The 18881-nt window shown below is 39.7% G+C and overlaps 1 protein-coding gene across 6 annotated transcripts in view; it reads left to right on the top strand.

Moving 5' to 3' along the window:
• The window catches only part of MCF2 (MCF.2 cell line derived transforming sequence), a 71352-nt gene that overhangs the window by 41917 nt on the left and 10554 nt on the right, over nt 1-18881 (top strand). For all 6 annotated transcript variants that reach the window (XM_019653584.1, XM_019653588.1, XM_019653587.1 and 3 more), the window contains 7 exons: nt 4081-4173; nt 4979-5104; nt 5767-5988; nt 12459-12551; nt 13640-13718; nt 14317-14383; nt 16822-16931. In XM_019653584.1, coding sequence (XP_019509129.1) covers nt 4081-4173; nt 4979-5104; nt 5767-5988; nt 12459-12551; nt 13640-13718; nt 14317-14383; nt 16822-16931 — 790 coding nt within the window. The remainder of the gene's footprint in view (nt 1-4080; nt 4174-4978; nt 5105-5766; nt 5989-12458; nt 12552-13639; nt 13719-14316; nt 14384-16821; nt 16932-18881) is intronic.

The raw sequence follows: 18881 nt of genomic DNA, 5'->3' as shown, positions 1-18881 counted from the left end.
AGAACAATTCGACTCTCCCCAAAACACACACACGTATATGCACACGAACACATATGTGCTGCTTCAAGAGACAACCACATTCAGCCCTTGTAATGTTGGTCAATATCATTTTGGGGATTCTGTTCACCTGTCTCTTGCATAGGCTCTCTGGTTTCCTAGGTGCCATGTCTTTCTCTTCCTTGTTTTACTCACTTGATTGGTGGATCACACCTTCCAGTAGTTTTACTGAGAAAGTGTGCATGGTAGGTAAAAGTTTTAGAGAACAAGCATATCTGCTAATGTCTTGATTCTACCCTGACACTTGATTGCTGGGTTGGCTGGGTGTAGAATTCTTTGTAGAAATAATTTCCCTCAGCATTTTGAAGACATTTACCCCATTGTCTTCTAGCTTCCAGTGTAGCTGTTGCAAAAGTGGATGCTATTTTGGTTTTTGTGCCTTTGCATATGACCTAATTTTTGTCCTCTCTCTAAAAGCTTATGGGAACTTCTTTTATTCTCAGGGTTCTGAAATTTCACAATGCTGTGCCGTGATTTTGGCACTATTTTTATTCATTATGCTAGTCTTGTGGTGATCCCTTTGAATTTGGAACCTCTTGTCCAAATTTACTTGGATTTTTTTTTCTTTGATTCTCTCCACACGATTTTCTCAGTTCTCTCTTTCTGGAATTCCTATTTTACATCTGTTGTTGGATATCTTGGACCAGTCCTCTAATTATGTTATCTTTCTTTTCTATTTTTTGACTCTGTCTTCTTGCTGTGTTTTCTGGAATTTATCTTCCAGTCCTTCTATTGAGTTCCTGCTGTTATGTTTTTAATTTTGAAGAGCCTCTATTCTTTTTTTGTTCTCCAGGATTCCTTTCAGTAGAACTGGTTTTTGTTTCATGTGTTTGTTTCATTTATCTATAAGAGGATAATAATTATAGTTTTTCTTTTTTTAAATAGTTTTATCCTCCCTCCATGGTTTCCATTGTCTTCAGATTGCTTTTCTTTTTCTTCATTTTGTTTCTATTACTCATATTAGATACTTTCTTCAAAGTCTAATGATACATGTTTGTCTACTTACATTAGGAATAAGCGCTGAAAAGCTCATTCGAAGTTCCCTGTGCATATGTGGGTTTACTGACCATGTTCCTTACTGCTGGATGATTTGTCTCAATCTGTTTCCTTGGGAGGATCCCCAATACTTGTGTCTTTAGATCCTTTCTCTCAGACTGCCCAGTCTGCTACCTGGTGAATAAGGACCTGGCTGCCAGTGTTCTTGTAGCCAGGTGAGGGAAAAGGGCTGAGAGTCTCTAATTTAGTACATAAATATTCAAGTAGTCTCTTTGCTTTTAACATGGTACTCTGCCCTCAACGGGACCTGGCATTCCCTAGTCCAAAGGCCTTCCGTTTTACTCTTTTCAGATAAACATCCATTCTTCTGCTATGTGGAGGGAGAGGCAGCCCCCCAGTTGTGCCCAGTGGCATGGCTATCTAGAGGCTTAATGATGCTGCTGCTCCTTTTAGGTTTTTATGCTCGTTTAATTTGGGGGAGGGTAACAGCTTCTCTGACATGTAATTAAAATACCATAAAACTGACCCATTTAAAATGTCCAATTCAATAGTTTTACTATATTCACAATGTTGTGCAACCATCACCACAGTCATTTTAAGAACATTTTCATCAGTCAAAAAAAACCCCATTCCTTTTAGTAGTTGCCTCCCATTTGCCCCCACCCCAGCGCTCTGCACTCACTAATCTGCTTTCTATAGATTTGCCTGTTCTGAACATTTAATATGAATGAAATCATGAAACATGTGGTATTTTGTGTGTGGCTTGGTTCACTCAACATAATGTTTTTGAGGTTCACCCACATTGTAGCATGTGTCAGTATTTCATTCCATCTTATGGCCGAATAGCATTCCATTGTATGAATGTTCCCCCTTTGGATTTACTCACTCATCAGTTGATGGATATTTGGGATTTTTCCACCTCTTGTGTACAAGTTTCTATGTGGACATATATTTTCATCTCTCTTGGCCATACACCCACGTGTGAAGTTGCTGGGTCATATGGTAACTCTAACTTTTTGAAGAACTGTTGGATTGTTTTCCAAAGTTGCTGCACCATTTTACATTCCTCCCAGCACGATATAAGGGGAATGATTTCTCCACACCCTCAGCAATACTTGTTAGTATCTAATTACTTCTTAAACAGTCTTTCAACAGCCATATTTTTTCAAACCCCACCTTCGTCTCTCACTTTCAGAGGTCCCTGATGTCTGTAATTCATTTTAGAGGGGAAAAGATGTTCTATAACATAAATTGAGTTGTTCCCTGGCTTTTCCCTCTGCCAACTTGAAATTTTCTTTTCTGTAGTGTGCTCGGTTAGGTTTCCAGTTTCCAAATTTTGTCAACGATTTTTCTTTCCCCATCTTTGTAACTTTGGGTATTTGCCTTGTAAAAATAACTTTTCCATCATTTTAGTTGGGTTTCATGAGTGAGGAGAGCTAAATGCATGTATTGGTCCACCATCTTTTTTTTTTAAGATTTTATTGGGGAATTAGGGAAGGGGAACAGTGTTGGGGACTTGGGGAAGGGGAACAGCCAAGTTGTTGTCCTTCCATCTTAGTCGTGGAGGGTGCAGCTAGCTCAGCTCCAAGTCAAGTCGCGCTGCTCAGCTCAAGGTGCTGTGTTCAATTAGCTGCGGGTGGGCGTAGCTACCATCCCATGTGGGAGTCAAGCCAGCAACTTTGTTGTTAGGAGCACGTGTTCCCACCAGCTGAGCCATCCTGCCACCTGTTGGCAGCTCAGCGGCAGCTCAGCTCGGGTGCAGCTCACTGGCCCATGTGGGAATCGAACCAGCGACCTTGTTGCTTAGATCTTGCAGTCTTGGGCAGACTCTTAACCAGCGAGCCACTTGGCTGACCCTGGTCCACCTTCTTTAACTATAAGTTGATAATTGTTTGAATTAGATTATGTATTGGATTTTATCCATATCCAGAAGGAGGTCCTGGACCTCACATTGGTACATCTTCTCCCACTCCCTTTGTGTCCTGCCCTTTCTATACGCACATTTTATCCTATCCAGCCCCCTTCTTGCCCTAATTATGGACCCTACAATGTTCCCAGGACCCAAAGTCATGACCCTTATATTTATAGTGGCAGTGAACCGATAATCAAATGAAATATAGCACCAGTTGATGAGGGTTGCATTTTTCTTGTGATATTAAAACAAACAACATCAAAAAACTCTTCTCATGCCCAGTGTGATTTATATTCAGTACACCCTATTTCTTTTCTGGGCCTTGGCCTGTGGAGCTGAGCCTTTTGTTAATTTTCTTGGCTATATTGAAGAACTTTTTAGTCATGTTCATCTAAGGTCATTCATTGTTTTCTCACCTTGTAAGCATTCCACAACAACACGAATTTCCATGTAAAAAGTTTTAGTCTTTGAAATTTTGGAATTTTCTACCTCTCACATCCTTGAAATCTTTACTGTAGGTTTTCAGATATACTACGTGTAATGGCCATACCATATGTAACAATGATTTTTCTGGTAAATTTTCCTTGAAATATTTAGAAACATTGAACACTTGGCATTTTTACAGCTCTATGTCTTAATTTAAATTTCTTTGTTTTTCTTTTTTTTTAAGATTTTTATTGGGGAATTGGGGGAAGGGGAACAGACAAGTTGCTGTCGTTTTGTTCTTCAGTCTAGTTGTGGAGGACGTTGCTTCACTGGCCCAAGTTGGCACCATCATTGCGCTCTTCCCGGGCGAGGCAGATCAGTCGCCGGCTTCTGGACAGCCGCTCACGGTGGCTGCTGGCCCCTCATGCTGGCTGCTGGCTACATACAGTAGCCCATGGCAACCCAGTGCAACAGGGGCTGCAGCCTACTCCGTCGCTGGCGACTCACAGCAGCCCAGCTCCAGGTTGAGCTGTTGTTCAGCATCTTAGCTGTACAGGGCAGTGTCACTGGCCCTCATATGTGGGATCCGAACCGGGGCCCTCTGGCATCCCAAGCCAGCTCTTAACCAATGCGCCACTCGGCCGGCCCTTAATTTAAATGTCTTGATAATTGTATTTTAATTACAACAGGAATGTCAAAGAAAATTAAAACACAGACTTGGTCTGGATTCCTATTTACTCAAACCAGTGCAACGAATCACCAAATATCAGTTACTGTTGAAGGTAAGTACATTATGCGTTTGTTTCTTTCTTTACTTGCTTCTTTAGGTCAGATGTGCCAAAACTATTAAAAAGGAAGTATCTGAGTATGAAGCACTAGAAATAAGTGAACTCAGTGACTAGGAAGGCTGAACTTGGCAGTAGAATCAATACAGTGTGGGTTCACTGTGGCTGTGTGAGGGCTGGAGGCATAAATGTAAAGCTGAGATTATCTGGTGTCTTTTTAGCTATTTAATTATCCATGCAAGTTATATTGACGGATGTATAGTGTTTACTGCAGAACTTTTACTGTTGTTAAAAAGAGCTAAATATTTTTTCATACGGTTTGCCGACTGTATTTCATACAGCCTTCTCAATGGAAAGTGAAGATGAGACATCCCTCATGCAATGTTAAAATGCTGTGTTAAATGTAAATACAACATAGCTTGTTTAAAAATGTATTTTCACAGTGTTCTATGGTATATGCATAATGAGTAAAAGAAATTGTTGTATGTAGAGGACCAAAAGGTGTGTAATTGTTTTAAAAACTAATCTCTTGTGTGTCTTAATAGTTGTTGTTCTTCAGCTTCTAAAGCATTGAATGTCATTTGCTTTTTACTATTTATTCATTATGTCATTTATTCTCCAATTTTGACATTGTTATTAAACATAGTATTGATGTGACAATAGCATATGAAAGAAACCACTCAGAAAAGTGACATAATCTTAGGATTGCTCTTTGAAAGCATATTGGCCAAAATCTTATTCATTTTTTCCAGCTATTAATATGTGCCTAATATTAAGTTTAATTCTCAACTTCTACTTACAGGAGCTATTAAAATGTAGCAAAGGCTGCAAAGGATCTGACCAATTAAAGGAGGCACTTGACACAGTGCTAGATTTACTGAAGTCCGTTAATGACTCTATGCATCAGATTGCAATAAATGGCTATATTGTAAGTAGATTTTAATGACTGTTGCAATTTTAGTGGTTAGCATGTTCACATCCCTTTCTTCATCTCCTGGAACCAATTGAAAAATAAGAAGAGGCAAACGGAGATCCCAGTGTCCACATTTTTACTGATAATGCTAAGTGGAGAATTGGCTTCTGATTTTAGCCAGATGGATTTGTGACACTCCCTTTGTCCCCAGCAGCTTACCCCCAAGTCCAGACCTTGGGACATCCTGCTTGAAGAAATGTTTGGATCTTCTAAGGAGACACTTTATCCCAGAAATGCTCCTTGCCCCTAGTCCAGGATAGATATGCAAGAAAAAGGTCAAATCTTTAGAGTTAGCTCCACCCAGTGGGGAAACTTAGACTGATCCATGTCATTCGCCAATCAGGATTGAGGAAGAAATGCGTAGAGTTACCCTCTCTAAACACCAACACAGGAAGCCAGGGCAGAGGAAGTTTCTTGTATGCCCCACTCCAGCAGTAATTTTGTAACTATGTGACACATGGCATGTTTTAATGTAAAAAGTTATGATGAAATTTTTTAAACTATATAAATTATGCCTCAGGGTTTTAGTAGTTCAAGCGAAACACTATAATGTTGACATCGGGAATCTGAATGTAGCTCTGCTTGTTGTGCTAATGAGTTTCGATTTTCCGTTCTAGGGGAACTTAAATGAGCTGGGCAAGATGGTAACGCAGGGTGCGTTCAGTGTTTGGATTGGACACAAAAAAGGTGCTACAAAAATGAAGGATTTTGCTAGATTCAAACCAATGCAGCGGCATCTTTTCTTGTATGAAAAAGCCATTGTGTTTTGTAAAAGGCGTGTTGAAAACGGAGAAGGCTGTGATAGATACCCGTCCTACAGTTTTAAGCACTGTTTAAAAGTAAGACAATTTGAATTGTGCAGTCTGATATTCTTTCACATGTATATTCAAGTTTGTGTACTTTTCCAGTTCAAATGAGTGGGTTTTATACTTTAGTGGCACATCCCTTTGTTTAAACGAAATCTTTTTTTAACTGAGGTATCATTTACGTATAACACTATATTCGTTTCAGGTGTACAACATCGTGATTTGATGTTTGTATATATTGTGAAGTGATCACCACACTAAGTCTAGTTAACATCCATCACCACACAGTTAACATTTTTTTTCTTGTGATGAGAACTTTTAAGATCTACTCTCTTAGCAACTTTCAAATATGCCGTCCAGTATTATTAACTAGACTCACCATGCTGTACATTGCATCCCCAGGACTTATTTGTTTTACAGCTGGAAGTTTGGACCCTTTGACCCCCTACACCTGTTTCGCCTACTCTCCCTATGAAATCTTAAGTAGAAGTCAGGTAAAGCAGAATTTCTCTGCCGGAAATAAGTGAGCAAGGGCAGAGCTTTGTCTCCATCCTTTCCATTCTTAGACAGTCCCCAAGGGGGTTCCCTAGAGTCCCGCAGAGCAAAGTTTGAAATAATAAGTGACCCAGGCTCCCCCACGAGCACTCTTACCCATGGTACTGGTAACAAGGAGCAAGGAGCCTTTATCATACAGCAGACACAAGATGGAAAGAATGGATATGTGCTGGGCCGGCTGAGTGGCTCAGTTGGTTAAGAGCACGAGCTCTGAGCAACAGGGTCGCCGGTTTGATTCCCACATGGGCCAGTGAGCTGCGCCCGAGCTGAGCTGCCAACAGGTGGCAGGATGGCTCAGCTGGTGAGAGCAGGTGCTCCTAACAACAGGTTGCCTGTTCGACTCCCGCATGGGATGGTGGGCTACGCCCACCCGCAACTAAGATTGAACACGGCACCTTGAGCACCTCGGACTGGACTTGGAGCTGAGCCAGCTGTGCCCTCTACAACTAAGATTGAAGGACAACAACTTGGCTGTTCCCCTTCCCCAATTCCCTAACACTGTTCTCATTCCCCAATAAAATCCCCACCTCCCTTTTTCTATCGCTCCTCCATTCCCCAGCATCTTTCTTCCTGTGTATTCAAAGCCACCTACATCTGAATCCTGTCCACACCCGTCCCACCCTACCCTTTGAAATTACTTTATTCTCTCCTATAACCCAAACTACCATTCCATTTTGATATTAGTTTGGCATCAAAATGAGAGCAGTGTTTGAAGAAGTCACTGGCAATCCCGGGACACTCCCAGCTGGTGTTGACGTTTGACAAGAGGTACTTCCAGTTTACACAAGCCTAAGTCAAGTAGTTGTTTCAATCTAGTTGTGGAGGGCGCAGCTCACTGGCCCATGCGGGAATCAAACCGACAACCTTGGTGTTATGAGCACTGGGCTCTAACCACCTGAGCCATCCAGCCACCCGAATTTGATCTTTTTTTTACACCTAACTCATTTTATCTTTCAAGTTTTAAAATGTAAAAGCAATATAGCATCTGTTAGAGAAAAATTTGGGAACTAGAGAAAACGAGAACCCTCTATTCCTCAACCACTAGCATTTTAGTCATTGTTCATGAGCCTGTACTTTTATCATCGTCATCACCAGTGTGTTTGAGAACTGATGACATTTTCAGTGGCAGTAAGAAAGAGGACAGGCAACGTGTCCCGACATAGGCCTGAGGTGTTTGTGTCAGGAGGCTTCCAGATAAGCAGGCCTTGCTTTTTACTCTTCCCAGAGGGTTAACAGTCTCGTGCTGTTCCTGACAAGTTCCTGACCAGGGTTAGGTCTCCGACTTCTTCCTATGGTTCACTTTCCCTGCTTCACTTCTGAGCCCACAGCAGGGTCACCACTTCTTTAAAACCCTCACTGTTTTCATAACAAATGCCCAGTTGCTCCTTTGATATTAGCAACTCACCTTCAAGGCCCCCAAATCTCCAAGGGTCTTTTACATTTCTAATAAACATTGGTTGAAAATCAAGACTTTGTAACCGATCTCAGACAGGGTTCAGATCTCTTGCTGTCTATATACCAATTCCTTGGGAAGGTGCTTTACCTTCATAGGCGTGTTTGACCCAAATCCATTTGGTTCACTTTTTATTTGTGGGGTGACCTAGTTAATACCTAATGTAGTGTTTCTGGGTTGTGTTGATTTTTCATTTTTACCTTTAATTTGTTACAACAATAGACATACCAACACAATATTTCTATAGTACATTAGACTAAGGAGGGACTTGTATGAGGTAACAAAGTCATGCGAATTCAAACTACAATGGTCACCATGGAAACAAGATGGGATAAAATCAAGAAACATTTTGATGGAAGGTAGACAGACAGGCTTGTTGGTTTACTAGATACAGGAAATAAATAATACCTGATATTTGGAGGGGAAAAAAATCAGTCTTATTTTTTTTTCCTTCCCCAGTAATTCTTAGTATTTTTTTAAATTGGGGAACAGTGTATTTTTCCAGGACCCATCAGCTCCAACTCAAGTAGTTGTTGAGGGCGCAGCTCCGTGGCCCATGTGGGGATCAAACTGGCAACCTTGGTGTTACCAGCACTGCACTCCAACCACCTGAACTAACTGGCCACCCCATAGTATTTTTTTTATAAAAGAGATTAGTCAGTGATACCTGCAAGGATTTAGACCAGGATTACTAGGAAATCGATGAGGCCACTGATAGAAAAAGATTAAAGATAGGCTATTTCTTAAGCCTCACTATTCGTCCTCTTCCTTACCTGTGATGAAATTCCAGAATTACATAATTGCTAGCATTACTAGTCAGCGTGTTAGGTAACAATTCGGGTTACTGGTTTCAAAGTCCTCCCCTCAGTAGAGAGAATCAGTGCAGATGCTCTCTATGGCTGAGCAACTTCTCTGTCACTGTCAACGGACTGTTGCCTTGACTTCATTTCAAGCTGCAATTGTACTTTCTAATGATTGTGTGCTATATTTTAAGTTGGCCACCTCTGTGCTGCAAAGGAAGGTCCCTAAGGTCCCCCTAAGCTTAGTCATTTGGAGATATTTGAGCTCTTTAGAGTCTTCAGTCCATGCATTTATTATCATCTATATTTTTAATTTAACAAGTGTACACATAGTGTTTACAATGGGCTAGGACTTGTTCTTTACAAATATTAACTCATTTAATCGCTTAGTAATTTTATATGATGTAACCCATTATTCTCATTTTTAAAAAAAATGTTATTGGGGAACAGCCATGGTCATTGGTTACACATTGCTTTCATGCTACAATGGCACAGTTGACTCTTTTAGGGAGGGCGGAGCTCACAGTGGCCCATGTGGGGATTGAACAGGCAACCTTGTGTTATCAGCACCACGCTCTAACCAATTCAACTAACTGGTCACCGCCCCTGCCCTCCCCAATATTCCCATTTTGGGGATGGGAAATCTAAGTTCCAGACCCATGACCAATTTTCCCAAGAGCACATAGCTAAGTAAGCGGTGCAGCCCAGCTTCAGACCCAGGCAGATGGCTCCAGAGTCCATGCTGTCAATCACTGCACCATGCTGGGAGGCCTTGTTCTTGTTCATTCATTCTTTCATTCCTTCATTCTTTCCTTTTTATCTCTGCACTTACCTCCTCTCTGTTGCTCTAGCAACTATTCTCATTCATTTGATGTATATCATTTAGTTTGTGTGTTCTTGTTAAATGTATACTAATATTCTATGCACTTGTAGTTTGAATTTATATAAATTATATTCTGTTACAATGCTCATTTTCTTTCTTTTTTTAATCTCAGAAACTGTTTTCAAGGTACAGCCATGTTACTGTTTTATACCCAGTATCTTCCTTCTAATGCTTCATAGCACTTAAGCCTAGCTACATATTTTTGCTAATGTGATTCAAGATCAATTTCTTAACAATACTAAGCCAAGAAATAACTAAACTCTGTCCCAAGGACATTAACAAAAGTCTTATTAATATTGGTGCTCATTAGTTATAATGTCAGAGTTCTTGACCCACTGGGTGACATTTAACAAGATAGTTAACATCTTCACACTACCCTCATGACAGAAAATTAGGTTAAAAGTTGGGGCCCTGAGCACTTGACACAGCGAGATAAAATGTTTTATAATAAAGAAAATGTATTCATAGCTATCAGGAATCATCAATGAAAATATGAAGGGTAAGGCAGAGGCCACAGTTAGGGTGTAACTGTAGAATCAGCCTCATTTTATTATATATATATAATTTATTGTATAGTATATTATATAACTACTCATATAGTTATAACTTTAAGTCTGCCTCAAGTTTCTAAAACTGCATAAAGTTCATGATACAGTGAACATTTAATAAGTAAAGTAGAAACCTTTCAGTAAAACCTTCATATGTTGTTGTAAGAGGAAAAAAATACATAATCTACAAATTACAAATGATTGTATACCAATGGATCGTTTGTAATGAATTGTTTGTAACTGAGAACAATATTCTCTGATAGATACAATGGTTAGATTTCCAGGGTAACTTGAAAAAGCTCATTTAATCTATAATGATATGCTAGATGTGTGCAATGAAAAATAATAAAAACTATTGCAATTCAAATGAGAGAAAGTTTAGAAAGCAAACTCGTACTTTAAGAAGCTCATTGTATGACACAAGCATTTAATGCCTGTTATTTAATCCTATATTGTCTTTATAAAATAGGTATTCTTCCCATTTTATAGTTGAGAAAACTGAAGCTCAGAAAGATTAAGCAACTTTCATTAAGATACATACCAGGGGCCGGCCGGGCAGCTCAGTTGGTTAGAGCGCGAGCTCTGAGCAACAGGGTCGCTGGTTCGATTCTCTCATGGGCCAGTGGGCTGCGCCTGAGCTGAGCTTCCAATGGGTGGCCGGATGGCTCAGCTGGTGAGAGCGTGTGCTGTTAACAACAAGGTTGCCAGTTCGACTCCCGCATGGGATGGCGGGCTGCCCCCCCCTCCCCGCAACTATTGGGTTGTCGGAAAAGTCATGACACATTTTTGCAACAATAAACAAAAAATACGTCATGACTTTTCCAACCCAATAGGTTGAAAGCGGCAACTGGACTTGGAGCTGAGCTTGCACCCTCCACAACTAAGATTGAAGGACAACAACTTGACTTGGAGCTGATGGGTCCTGGAAAAACACACTGTTCCCCTTCCCCAATTCCCCAACACTGTTCCCTTACCCAATGCCCAAGTAAAATCTTGGGAAAAAAAAACAACAGAAATTTCCCAGAACTGACGGAAATGAGTCGCCAGATTTTAAAAAAAAACATACATAGCTACTAAGTGGTAGAGGTGGAATTTCAACCCCAACCTCTCAGACTCTACAGCCCTTGTGCTTTCTATCTTATCATGCACTGAAACAAAATCAATTTAAATAGAGATTGAGTATGAGATTATTATTTCTCTTAAATCCTGACATTGGAGCAAAAGTAGGTTAGTTAGAGTGGTTGAGTAGGAATATAAAGATATTTTTGGACATTGTGAAAGTAACTTCTGACCACATTCAGGGTAGATATCACAGACTCTTTCATTTATATGTCACATTTCATTTCTAAGCATAATCCCTTTTCTTTTCCTTGATATGGGGACTTCACTGGCACTACTTTTAATGCTTATCAGCTCTAATTAGGGTCATTTTGGGAGGCTCATTAATGCAACAGAGAGTGAGTTTTTTCTTTAGATAATCAGGCAGGAATTGAAAGAAAAGAGAAGGCGGAAGGCGACTAAGAGAAATGTGTGTATAAGAGAGTGAAATTTCTCAAAATGGAATTAACTGCGCTATTAGCAGCACAGGATGGAAGAAGAGGTTATGCTTTGCACAATCATAGGGAAGAGAAGAAAAATTGTGGTAAGGAAGGGATATTGTATATAAAAGTTTCACTGGCTAGAAGAAGACATCACTCTCCCATGACGGATTATTTGTTTTCTCGAGAGGCCAAGATTAATGGAAATACAGGGAGTCCTTGCGTGCCTGGCCGGTTTTCCCTGCCCATGAATTGGATGTTTATAACTTGTAGGGCTTCTGTAGAGATAATTAATCATCTGTAAGATTAACATACCCGGGAAATGATTATTAAAAATAACTATTTAAACTAATTTTGTATGACCTTTTCTACTGATGTTTGGTTACTTTTACTTCTGTGTTTGACACAATAATTTGTTTTAAGAGTATACAGTTAATTTATAACAGAATGTAATCTTACATGGACTACTTGGATGTTCAGATTTATAACATTGTTTCGATCATTGAAATGGATCATGTAATCTCTACTGTAAGTGCATAGTTCAGTGAAAATATTTAAATACTCAGTTCTATGACAGAAATATCACTGAACATTTTTTGAATATGAGATGTGTATTTTTGCCCAAGTGAGAAATTCTATTTCTTTTAGAATGTGATGGGGGTAGATTTAATGTAATTTCATATTCAAAATAAAATGCTCATGAGAATTTTGATTTATATGTTGTAGATGGATGAAGTTGGAATCACTGAATATGTAAAAGGAGATAACCGCAAGTTTGAAATCTGTTATGCTGGGAAGGAAGAAGTTTATATTGTCCAGGTTGGTCATATAAAAATTATTCTAGAAAGCATAACCTGCGATAAGATACAAAAGTCTGAGTTCGCAAACAAAAATAATTTGGGGTACATTACAAAAAGTTCTCATTTTTTTCATGTAGGTCACTTAAATATTATTTTGTTTTTATTTTTTGTGATGTAGTTCAACATTTTTTTAGTAGCACGTGTTTTCTTTAACTTGAAACATGCCTATGGTGCTCTCTAGGGCTTTAAGTTTTCTTAACTACACTAGGAGATTTATCAACAGTAACTGATAGCCAAGAACTTAGCAGGTGCTTCTCTGTCCAAGTGAAGTTTCTAGAGTTCCAGATTTATAACGGTTCTGAGTTCTTCTTGGGCTCGGTATTCAGAGAGTGCCTGATTACGAGACAGGGCGATATAACGATTCGGATTTGATCATGGTTAAAGCCCTGGCCAGGTGTGCTGTAAGGTCCAACCTGTTAAGGAAGGGAAGGGGAGGCAAATGAGAACATTTCAAGAGGATGTTGTCATTTCCATAAGTATTTGTGTCATGACTTGTGACAGGTAAATGTGCAGTTATCTGTTGAAAGTACCCAAAAATATGTTTTCTTTGATTGAGACATAAGACTTTTTGCTATCTGTTTAACAGACTTATTTGGTCAATAATGGGAGGCTATTTAATGAAGCTTGCATGCTGTCATTGGTTATCAAAATTACTCTGCAATGGACTGTGTTTTCAGAAACAGTAGACCTCGTTTTGTTTTTTTTTACCAAAATTAAACATAAAGCATACCTTTAAAAGAACCCTCCTACAAAGAAAAAGATAAGTAAGATTGTACTTCACATTTTCTGTGAACATTATTTAAGGGCAATTTCAAAATGGTTTTGACTATTATTTCATCCCATTTGATGGCTACTGATTTGCTTCTTAGAAGTTTTTTTTTAAATTCTTAGAAGTTTTAAGAATCAAAATGTTAAGAGTTTGAATATGGTGGTTTAGGATTCATGTTCCGGTTCATGTTTGATATACTGAATTATATTGGTTTTATTATAAGGCGTCCTTTTTAAAAGGAAACATGTCTCCTTCTTCCCCCTTTCTAAAATCTTTAGGCTCCGACTGTAGATGTGAAGATGATATGGTTAAAAGAAATAAGAAGTATTTTGTTGAAGCAACAAGAACTTATGACAAGTAAATTTAAGCATGCATTCTTCAGAACAAGAAGTACAGTAATCTCATTGACTCAGATTTTGTGATAACAGTAACAGGGAATGGGGCTGAAATTTACTTTATAGTATTTATAATGAAAGGGTTTGTTAAATGAATTAGTAGGAGATCAAGATTCACGGGTTGTTTAAACAATTTCGGCGAATGAACTTTACACTAGAAAATGAACTCTAGTGCTTGAGAAGCTGTTGTGAAGTAATAGAGCAAAGTGACTGTTAATTCTGAGTCTTTCCTATGAGGCAACTGCTTAGGACCTCAAGTCATCAGTGCTTGGTCATGTTGTAGTGGGGGAGGTTTTAGTAATCAACTTGACTTTCTTGAATAAAATATTACATTATCCAGTTCTTTTCTATATTCCAAATTCAGACTGGCTTTCCCTCTGTTATTTTGGGTCTGTGAAGGTTGACTCTAATGGGAATGGGCTGTGTGTGTGTGTGTGTGTGTGTGTGTGTGTGTGTGTGCGCGCGCGCGCGCGCGCACATGCGCACGCATCATTGGTCTTCAAGGAAGGGAGCAGTGTGGCTTCTGAATGATGCTTATCTAAGCTTTCTTTTCTCCATAGTTAAACAACAAGAGCAGTTTAATCAGTTAACTGAACAGAATCAGCTTTCTTCTCAGCGGAATGATGTGTAAGTGATTATTGTTTAAGAACAATCGCTCCTGCAATCTGTTTTCCCTATGTAACACGAAACAATGTATTACAGCATCTCAGACAAAAATGACCTGCCCTGTTAGCAATAACACATCAAATTCCATAAACACATTATTTTATCTGTTCCATCCTTATACTTGGACTGATAGTCCTTATTTTTAATACCACTGTTCCCCTTGTGTTAAAAGTAATACAGTAAGGGGTGACTGGTTAGCTCCGTTGGTTAGAGTGTGGTGCTGATCACACCAAGGTTGCCTGTTTGATCCCACATGGGCCACTGTGAGCTGTGCCCTCCCTAAAAGAGGCAACTATGCCATTGTAGCATGAAAGCAATGCGTAATCAATGACCATGGCTGTTCCCCAATAAAATAAAATAAAATAAAACTCTTTTAAAAAAAAGGAATCCGCTAGTTTGGGCTACACATGATTACAAATGCTTTGTTCTCAGTATATCTGGGGGGAGTTTGCATGTAAGCTAACCGTAAAAGTGGCTGTACTCATGGCTTTCTCTTCAACATATTTTTGGTCACCTTCTATCTGATTGGAGAAAGCGAGTTGTAAGAATGATAAAGGACTGGCAGCCTCTATTGGCCCACCGCTTTGTGGTCCCTTGATGGAGACCACTCGGTGTCTCTTTCTACATATAGAGAGGAGGTATGGATCCTGGGAGGGAACTGTGCCTGGACACAACCACAAGGTCTTTGGTGAAGCTAGCGATCTTAAAGGGTAGCACTGACGATAGTGCTGGTTTAGAGATGTGGTCATTGTATTTTGCTCCTAGGAATCAAAAGGTAGAATTTCCACAGAACATTTGCAGATATGCAGAAAGAATCCTCACACTGACCCCAAAGCCTTGGCACACAAATTCACCATGCACCATCTGCATGATGTAGGGAATCATTGGATGACTTATTAAAAATACTCTCTTTCATGCCGGCAGAGTGGCTCGTTGGTTAAGAGTTGGGAGTGCGAGCTCTGAGCAGCAGGGCCCCGGTTCGGATCCCACATGGGCCGGTGATGCTGCACCCTCTACAGCTAAGATGGTGAACAACAGCTCGACCTGCAGCTGGGCTGCTGTGAGTCGCCGGCAACAGCATAGGCTGCAGTGGGGCTGCAGTGGGCTTGCCGTAAGCTACCTTGAGCGGCTGTCCAATGGCTGGCGATGGATCTGCCTCAGCCGGGAAGAGCGCAATGATCACAATGCCAACATGGGCCAGGGAAGCAACGTCCTCCACAACTAGAGTGAAGATCAAAAGGACAGCAACTTGTCTGTCCCCCTTTCCCAATTCCCCAACGCTGTTCCCCTCCCCCAATTCCCCAATAAAATCTTTTAAAAAAATACTCTTTTTCTCTTTGGTGCACATCACCTTTCAGAGGTAGCTAAAATTGGATGCAAAGTGTGTTAGTTCATCTGGGGCTTTAGGAGAACCATATAAAAGTCGCAGTACATTTTTTTAAATTTTATTTTATTGGGGAATAGCCATGGTCATTGGTTACACATTGCTTTCATGCTACAATGGCATAGTTGGCTCTTTTAGGAAGGACGCAGCTCACAGTGGCCCATGTGGGGATTGAACCGGCAACCTTGGTGTTATCAGCACCACCCTTTAACCAACTGAGCTAACTGGTCATCCCCACAGTAGAAGTCTTTATCTTCCAAGGTTCACAGTACTCAATCTTTAGTCATTTATTAAGTCTTTAGATGTCATGCTGTAATTCACTTTATAGTAGCGATACAACTCAACAGTATTAATTGGATTAAGGTTTCACTGTCATTTATTACACCTCATTTAATTCATTAAGGTTAAAAGTTCATAGAGCAGCAGGAATTTTTTCCCCAATATTATTAAGTTATAGTTGACAATTAAAATTACACATATTTAAAGAGTACAACTTGGTGATTTAATATACACACACATTGTGAAATATTCACCACAGTAAGGCTAGTTAGCATGTTCATCGCCTGATATATCCTTTTGTGTGTGTGTGTGTGCATGGTGAGAACACTTAAGATCTACCTTGTAGCAAATTTCAAATCTGCAATGCTTTAGTGATTTTAAAGAATACACCTGCCTTGGGTCAACAGGGAGTCATTTTCTTCCTTGCATATTAAAGAGAGACCCTGCTGACTTGGGTTCTAGTATTTAAGCTTTTGTATATTAAGAGCTATTGGGTTGTCGGAAAAGTCATGACATATTTTTTCTGTGTTTTTCGTTGCAAAAATGCGTCATGACTTTCCCGACAACCCAATATTATCACACAGACTTAAATAAGGGGGAAGTCAGCTCTGTTTGAATGGATTTGCAGAGTATGTTCTTAACACATGGTATCTGTTGAAAAAAATGCCATTTTTAATTTCTTGTTCCTCTTGGACTGTATAAAAGCTTACTGATTTTTACATATATGCTATTTCAGAAGGCAAAAGGTAGTTTTTATGGGTGCCGAGGAATCTGAATCAGAGCACACTAGCCCTGTGGTGCAGGTTGGTGAAGCAATCGCATCAGTTCAGGCGGAGGCAAATGCAGGTATGTGTCAAGGTCACCCGAAGGTAAGATTAATGGCTTTGCACATTCTTTTCTCCCATTGTTCATTTGGAAAATATACCCATCTGTTATTTTTGTATAAAAACAACAAAATTAGCCCATTTTTATAAGGCCTGTATGCCTTGTGTATGCAAGACACCAGTGGACACTGCAGAGCAGTGCTTGTCAAAGCACGTTCCCCAGACCAGTAGCGTCATCATCACCCGGGAACGTGTAAGGAAGTCCAGTTCTCTGGCTCTGCCCTGGACCTTCTGAATCAGAAACTCTGGCATTGAGACCCAGCCATGTGTGATTTAATAAGCTCTCCATGTGAGTCTTTCTGGTGCATTTTCAAGTTCGGGAAGCCGTGCTACGCAGGTTACAGAGATGAATGAAACACATACACTTCGCTTCAAGGAATGCACACGTCACTCAGGTTTGATGAATAGAGAGGAGTCATTTATAGCTGGAATCGATTTTAATGCAAATTGTACCATTTCATCTGATTTCAAACAATTTGTTTAATTCAACAAACAGCACACAGCCTGTGTGCCAGGAATTGTGTGAAGCTCTGGGTATAGAGTCTAATTAAGACACACTCAGCTGCCATCCCCACGAAGCTAGGAGGATAGAAAGATAATTCAATAGGCAATTAAAGTAAAATTGGTAAGTAGTATAACAGGGAAGTCCAAGGTACTGGAGAAGCATCCAGCAGGGTCACCTAAACAACTCTGGGATCAACAGCATATCCTTCCCTGGAGAAATACCCAACAGAGTGCCAGATGCGCCATACTTAAATATGGTGGTACTTGATCTGGAAGTTTTCTACTAGTTGAGGAGAAACAGGTAATGATAACCTTGTTCAACTTTCAGTTATCCATTTAAAGGTCACTCAGGTCATCTGTGCTGTGGCCCCCAGAGCAGCTAGAAGGGAGCCTAGTACCAATGGCTTCATTTGACAGATGTGGAAACAAAGTCAGAGAAAGTTAATACGACTTTTCCCAGGTTACACGAGTCGTTTAGAGTTTAGTGTAGCCAAGTTGAGAGTCTCTTAATTAATTCTCTGCCTACATTAGATTGCTTAATTCATATCAGTTCAGTATATTTTAATTAAGCACCTCTTGCTTGCAAGGCTCTTATGAGACATGCAATGTATAACACATGGTCTCTGCCTAATAAGACAGAGAAGACAAGTCAAAATAATAATATTACCGTATTTCCCCATGTATAAGACGCTCCCATGTATAAGACACACGCACCTTAATTTTGGGGCCCGAAATTTGAAAAAAAATGTATTACATAAAGTTATTGAACTCAAGTTTTATTCATCATGAAATTCATACAACTCCTCCTCACTGTCAAAACTCCGAACCATAGCCAGTCTCGGATTGTTTTCTCAGTTGGAGGAGGACCAAATTTACGTTCAGCACGATTTCCAATCACTTTTGCAAGCTGGATCACTTTTAACTTGAATTCAGCACTGTACGAAAATCTTTTCTGAGCCATTTCTGGGCAGAACGTGGCAAAATGTAACCTAATATACTGGTAACAAGTACGAAACACTGGGCGCAAAGACAAGAAGCGCGAAAAAGCGGGAAATGCAATTAAAAAAATCTACAACCACTGTATAAGATGCACCCAGTTTTTAGACCCCAAAATTTTCGAAAAAGGGTGTGTCTTATACATGGGGAAATACGGTACTAGGTAGAACATTACAAGTGCTATTTGAATGAACCAATAAAAATGCTATGGAAAAAATTTTTGGAAGAGATTATTTTCTGTAAGAAGCAGTAAATATTCTCTAGAATGTTATTTAACTTTGTATTATTTTTAATAACTCTCCACCAGCCCCAACTCGAAACCATCCTAAAAAGTTAAAGAAGTATGTGACATGCCAGGCCCTTGCTGAAATATCAGCAATTCTAAAATAGTGCAACCTAATTGAAGGTTTTA

The sequence above is a fragment of the Hipposideros armiger genome, unplaced genomic scaffold, assembly GCF_001890085.2.
Source record: "Hipposideros armiger isolate ML-2016 unplaced genomic scaffold, ASM189008v1 scaffold_203, whole genome shotgun sequence".
NCBI lineage: Eukaryota > Metazoa > Chordata > Mammalia > Chiroptera > Hipposideridae > Hipposideros > Hipposideros armiger.
Note: the sequence above shows the minus strand (reverse complement) of the source record. Positions and strands in the feature narration are given on the sequence as shown.